The following is a 6,880-nucleotide window of genomic DNA, read 5'->3' on the forward strand; positions in this document are numbered from 1 at the left end:
GTTTGGCAGCTTGATGAATAAAGGCGTCTGCGTGATGCTGCTGCTTGGTTTTCAGTATGGCTTTGAATGTGCTGAGACATAAAGAACAGCCGACACGCACAGAAAGCCGTAGTGTCACCGCTGCTCGTCCTCCTCCTCTCTTGTGTGAAGGCGACGTTGTACGATCTGCTGTGTCCCCCGTCTCTCCTGTCTGTGCTGCAGGGTTTGAAGGCTGCTCCATGGTGCCCTCCATCTACCCGCTGGAGACGCTGCACAACCTGCTGTCGCTGAAGCAAGTGGACGAGTTCCTCAACGCAGTGTGTGAGAGCAGCAGCGAGGCCCATGCCAAAACAATGAGAGGTAGGACTGTGGAGTAAAGCTGGAAGAATCTCTGCATTTATTTAATTTATTCAATATGCATGTGTATTTCTCTCCAAAAAGTCATAAAGTCTTAAGTTTTGCGCTGTGCGGCAAAAGATAAGCGACCTTTTGCTGTTCGACTTCTTAAATCTGATCCTCTTGTTTTTGTTTCTGTCCTTGCTCCAGTGCTCTCCAGCCTGTTTGACTCTCAGAGCCAGACGTCTCTCTACAGCCCTCAGCAGGCTCTGTCCTCATCTGGGTCTGAAACATCTCTTCGGCCCCCCAGCCAGCCTCTGTGGCGTAAGTGATGAGTTCATTTTCAGAGGTTTTATGAGCCAATGACTGGGCCAGACTTTAGTTAACCTTTTCAACTGAAAAGGTTATTTGGTGCTGGAGCTTTAGACCTGTAACAGCCTTTTCTACCAGGTGTTAAAAAAAACTGATGTAGAATACATGATGTGTGTGTTTGTGAGATCTATTATTTATTTTGAAAGTGACTGATTCAAAGAGCACTGGTCCAGGAGCCAAGACCTCGTGTACCTCTTAAGAGCCTCTCTACTTTTACTCAAAGACTTCATATTTTTTTCATACACCACAGCCACTGCTTGGTACCAGATCGGTTTCAGTTTCAGTTCAGAACATGACTTTTTAATCCTCGGCTCTCCTGTAAAGCTGCTTTTCAGATGGACCTCTGCTGCTCTGGACAACTCCCCTGAGTAAAAATGTGTAAAAATGTGTAACAGTGAGAATGAGAGGCAGAGTGAAGACTCTGTACGTTCAGCAAATCCTCAGTTAGGGATAAAAAGGGCTCACCTTCAGCTGACCTCTATGTCCCTGATCGGATCTGTAGCCGTCAGGTCACTGCAGATAAATGATCGCCTATCAAGACACATCTGTGCAGGCTATAATTACACCGAGGTCACGTTTAGTGCTGAGGTCAGGTGAAAGGCGTGTCATTAAACCAGCTTGGAAAAAATATCATATTGTTAAAGTATCTTTGTAAATATTTCGTGTTTAATGCAGAAAAAAAATGTTAAAAAATGTAACAATTCTGTGATAAAAAAAATTAAAATTGTCTCATTTATTGTTAAAGGTAAAAACCATTTGGATTATTTTGATAATAACTGATGAAAAAAGCAAATATAAACTAACTAAAGTTTCACCTGATGATCATTTGTTTTAAAACTACCAGAGATAAACTGTTTTAAGTCATTTTCAGGAATAAGAAGTGGATCTTTTATATGACTTTTTCATTAATTTAGTTTTTAGAATAGAATAGAATAGAATAGAATAGAACTTTGTCATTGTAACAAGTACAACGAAATTGAAGTCACAGCAGCAGTTAAGAAAGCAAAAGCAAGAGGTCTATAAGAAAATGGATGATGACAGCCTGTCCATCTTTCTTCAGTTCAGCCTCCACCTCCACAGGGTCTAGGACTGAGCTTCTTCAGTCATGCTCCATCTCTGTCTCCTGGATCCTGTCTGCTCACAGCAAGTGAAGCTCTTCCAACATGGCGTTAGTGTCTGATGTTAGCTGTTGGAGATAGATCTTACGTTCCCAATAACGATGGATGGAAGGACAGGTCGATGTCGTAATTTCTTAGCTCACACCTGAGAACCAGCACGTCGTCGTCACCTCCTTCTCCTCACCTTGTGGGAAGACATCAGGCCTTACACCAGTTAGCATTGACATGCTACAGACTGCGAACAGCTGAGTTCACATGTAAACATTGCAGCCATGGTTACATGTAGGATCTCCAGACAAACACAGGAGAAAAAAGCAGTAAAAATATCACTGAAGCCACAAAAAGTTTTGTGTCCATGACCAACAAATGAGCCATACAAAGTAGTGATCCACTCCAAATACAAAGATTATGAAAAAGAGAGGAAAAAAATTACAAGAATCGGACAAAGAGAGAGCTGCTGCAAAAGGCAGCCATAGCCAACTGGGCGGCGCCTAGCATTACACTACTTTTCACTCCTGACCAGCCAAAGCTTCAAATTTGATCAGTGACAGGTTAAAAGTTCCACTTGCCCTCTGAGTGACACCCATATTCATGGTTGTTTTAAGTTTCTGTGGACATGACCATCACATAATGTGTTTACAGACTGATGTGGATCAGTTCTGTGGGTTTTCAGCATGAGGAGTGTAGCATTGGCCAAGCCTGTTTCAGCATACTTTGGAGTGTGAAGGAAAAAGAGTCAGTGTGGAGAGCAAAAGCAGGCAGAACACATGCCACCTTAATGACAGCCCTGCTCTTGTTGGTAGTTATCTTACAACTGTTTATTTATCTCTACAACAGTTATCTCCTTAAGAAAGCAAACTGTTATAGATGAAAACAATAAGCAGGAGCATCTTCTCCTCTCAAGGGCAGGAGCAACAAGCTTTACAGTTTTTATCACAATGTGAGTTCAACAAACTCATGATCTGTAAGTTGTCAGTACAGAATAAGAACATTGGTTTCTATTCTGGGTCACACAGCTGAAGTAAGTCAGAGTGAAGCATCTGCTGTTGAAGTGAGACCAACCACTACTTGAAAGAGATGAATGGGTGCCACCCTGGAGGATGTAATGGACCAAAAAATAACAGTATTTACGTCTGCAGCGTAAATGCAGCAAGGGAAAGGAAGTCTTGGCTGGAAGTTTTCTCCTTACGTTTGTCACATGTGAAGAGGTACATTCTGCCTGTCATGGTTTAAATGCTCTGAGTGTTAAAGAGTCTGGGTTCCTACAGACGAGTTTTTATTACTCAAAACATAAAATTAGTCTAAAAATGTCAGGCTGACTGAATACCAGCAGAATATAAACATCTTGCAGGCGCTCCTGTGGGACCAACACCAAACAAAACTTCAAACAGGACTCTGTAAGAACAATCCAAACTCTCTTTTTCCCCTCTTCTTTCTCTCTTCTTCACCCTCCCTCTGGGCGGCTGGCTGATTATTTCATCCTCCTGCCAGCGTTGATGATTGATGAGGTGTCCAGCTCCCCCTTTTTCATCTTTATACTTTTGCGAGTGTTTTATTTACATTGTTGGCACTGAGAATGGATTTTTCCATCTCTACCTGCTTTGGATCTTATTTACCATAGTGTGTGTGACTCAAATAAAAAAAAAACATGAAACATTTGTGAACAACCTTTTTTAAACTCTTCCATTATTTGCTACCTCTTATAAGCCAAAAAAAATCCTGAAATGGTGATTATTTGATTGATTTAGAAGGTGAGCCCAACCTTAATTTCTTGGTGCACATCTTGTCCTTATCACTGTAACACATTGACGTACGTGCAGCTTGATTTATGACACCAAAACACAGTTTTTATGAAGTTCTCCATGGCAACAGAGGATGAAGTGGCGAGAGGATGACGCTGTTAATGTACCAGATCACCTCAACCCTCCCCTTTTTGATTCCCCTCATGTCCCTCCTCATGACGCACACACAGAAACTGACTCTGATAACACACACTCAGGGAGGAAAGTGGTTCAATCAGGAAACAGCATAGTTTAAAATGTGTTTTTGTAGCTGTTTGTACATTCTGTTTATCTAAATCTATGGTTGTGAAATTGCAAAGTTAACTGTCTAGTGTGTTTCTTTTACAGATGGCAGCATCCCCTCCAGTGCTGTATCCAGCGCCGGCCCCTCCTCCCCCATCACAGAGAGCTCTGGCCTCAACTTCAGCTTCAGTGAGTAGACAGACAGCCTGAAAACCACAAGGACTTCTGGGTATTCAAGAGCCCCTTCTCAAGACTTTGGACCGGTCTTTCTCTCCATTCTTTGATTCATCTTTTCTTCCCGCTCACATTCACAAAAAGAAACACTGGTGCAGGAAAGATGGAGACTCAGGAGTGAAAGGCCATTCTGTCTCAGGTGTTATGAAACATTCAGACTGTAAATAAATCCACTCAAACTGAGCGTGGACTCGTCCACATGTCTGCTCACTGAGACAAGGAGTGAAGGAGAAACCACGTCAGAGCTTTAACAGTTCAGGATGCAGTTCTCCACCTTCCTCAAGGAACCAGCCTGACTGAGCCACAGTGGATCAAGACGGCATCCACACCAGTTGTGCCTTCAGCTGAATTAAGATGCTGCCTACGCTGAAACATCAGTGCCTGCTGTTTCTGCTTCTTCTCTTTAATCCCAAATGCTGTTAAACCAAAAATGTCACGCACCAGCTGCCTCAGTCCCGACCTCAGGCATGTAGGACTAAAATACATCACAGAGTGGGAATCAAAGTGTCAGCAGTTATTGATTTTAATTTGTTTTCTTCACTTTTATGCTTCTTGGACGGGAATAGGGAGCCGTTTTTTAATTCAAGTTAAATTAAGTGGCAGTGAAAAGTTAAACACAAACCTTTATTTTGGCCAATGCACATGTTCTAGACAGCAGCCAGTTAGCTTAGCATAGCACACAGGCTGTAAACAAGAGAAAACAGCTAGCCAGGATCTGTGAAGAATCCACAAGGGGAATAAGAAGCGGTAATACATGATTTTAAAGGTCTTTAGCTGTGTTTCCACCAAGCAGTCCGGTTCAGTTCAGTATGGTTTGGCACAGTTTGGTACAGTTAAGCCTGATCCCGTTTGTGTTTCCATACCTAAACTGTGCTCTCTTGTGGTAGGCGGCGTGTAAGCCAGATGCAGAAAGCTGCAGCTGTTAAACAATACTGTGACGACTTGTTAATAAATCCAACGAAGAAGAAAAACGCGACACAGTAAACAAAGAGCACAGATGGAAGACATGCAGCATTATGTCCTCTCTGTGATCGGCATGTTTCTCTTTGATACAAAGTGCAATCAAGCTTTGTTTCATAGAGGACTCTGTGCCGCTAAGAGAAATACAGCCGCTGTCAGGGTGACGATTCTTTTGACCAATCAATGGTCTGCAGTGTTGTAGCTCTACCTCCCGAGAGCGGATTGGTTCAGTCTGGCACCCATACGAAAGGGTCCCAAAAGTGGGCGGCTCGTCTCGGTTATTTGACGATCTGTCCTGGGACAAGTCAGTGGAAACAGCACAAAATGTGCGCCGTACCGAGACAGTATGCTTGGTGGAAATGCGGCTTATGTGCTTGGTGGTTGGAGTAATGAAAACTGCCAATAAACAAAACATTAATCTTTTCACACATAATGTTTTTGGCCTTTACTTTTATTTTATATGGCATCTGTAGGAATTCAGAAAAAGTGCCAATCCCGAGCACTGATTAGCTAAAGGAAACGAGTTCCTGTTACCATTGGAAAACAAAAACAGGACAGTTTTCCACATTTCTCTTGTTTATGCTAAGGTAAGCTAACAGGTTTCTGGATACAGCTTCATATTTAGGTAACCAATTGCAATTCATCAGTCTTTAGCTCCAGCTCTTGGAAACACTGCTAATGTTATGTGTAATAATTCATATTATCTTATGCACCTTTGTTTAAACTGCTGAGATCACAACACAAGTAGAGAAAGAAGCTTCTTCTGGAGCCATTTTGAATATAAACCAAACTTTATCAATGCCAGGATGAGCCAAAGCAAACTTTTTTAAAGACTAACATCATGCTACCAACAGATTTAGGTTTACTTCATACATCAACTAATCAGACTCTGTCTTATCGAGGGGATTGTTTTTAAAAACTTGTACAGTTAAAACCTGGAGCCAGCTCTAGTCTTTCCACTGAGTCTGCTGTTTAATGGACACAATAATGATCTGTAAATGTGCCTTCAAGTGACTTTTAAAAGAGGATATATTGGTTTCCTGCTGTATTTTAAAGACTTTTCTTCCTGAGGGGAAGTTTTTGAACCTGTTGTTTTAAAAAATTGTTTGGAACAGGGTTTTTTTTAGACTTAAAGGGAAGAACCACTCAAATAAGTAAGTAGGAAAAGTGTATTTTTACGTATTGATGACTGCTTTAGTATCAGATAGGACTGAATTCTTTCACACCAAATTTCATGTGTTAATTTCATGTGACTTAATAACACGGCCGTTAATTAACAGAAAATGGCGCCTCAGGTGAGAAGTTTGTAGATCAATGGTCTGTCATTGGTTTTGTGATCATGTGACTAAACTGGAGGTCAGTTCAGTTTCAGATCTATTTTAAAAAAGGAAAAAAATCCAGTGTAAATATTTATTACTTGAACCTTCAAAAGTCTATTATGTTTCAGCAGAGCGCTGTTACTTATCTGCAACACCTCAGGGGTCATGAATCTCCTCCAAACTCCTTTCAAACTGCTGAAACTGAAAACAAACTGGCCCAAAGTTTAACACCTGCTGCAGAACAAAACACACATCCAGTAAATTTCAATCATCATGGGAAGAGTTGGTTCATTACAGTCTGTTGTAGTTTTAACGATTTTCTACCTAAAGGCGTGTTTCTGTAGTCAATTTCAGCCATGTATTTATGTGTTTATTTAATGTGGTATTTAATGACAGCCAAAGAGGCAGAGGTGGAGTGTTCATGATGAAGAGTCTTGCTGCTGGAGAACAAAGTGTTTTAAATAAGTAATAACATCTCTGTATGTGTGGAGCTGCAGGTTGGGCTGTGATAATGGAAAGATGAAGAAGAAGAGGAGGA

The 6,880-nt window shown here is 41.4% G+C and overlaps 1 protein-coding gene across 2 annotated transcripts in view; it reads left to right on the forward strand.

Annotated features, from left to right (window-relative positions):
* LOC141796902 (inositol hexakisphosphate and diphosphoinositol-pentakisphosphate kinase 1-like) overlaps nucleotides 1–6,880 on the forward strand; it is a 59,230-nt gene extending 52,350 nt beyond the window's left edge. For both annotated transcript variants that reach the window (XM_074678227.1, XM_074678225.1), the window contains exons 27-29: nucleotides 202–339; nucleotides 526–639; nucleotides 3,935–6,880. In XM_074678227.1, coding sequence (XP_074534328.1) covers nucleotides 202–339; nucleotides 526–639; nucleotides 3,935–4,026 — 344 coding nt within the window. In that variant the 3' untranslated portion in view covers nucleotides 4,027–6,880. The remainder of the gene's footprint in view (nucleotides 1–201; nucleotides 340–525; nucleotides 640–3,934) is intronic.

Source organism: Halichoeres trimaculatus, unplaced genomic scaffold (genome assembly GCF_033239565.1).
Source record: "Halichoeres trimaculatus isolate MK-OKI-2021-1 unplaced genomic scaffold, fHalTri1.1 fHalTri1_scaffold_10, whole genome shotgun sequence".
NCBI lineage: Eukaryota > Metazoa > Chordata > Actinopteri > Labriformes > Labridae > Halichoeres > Halichoeres trimaculatus.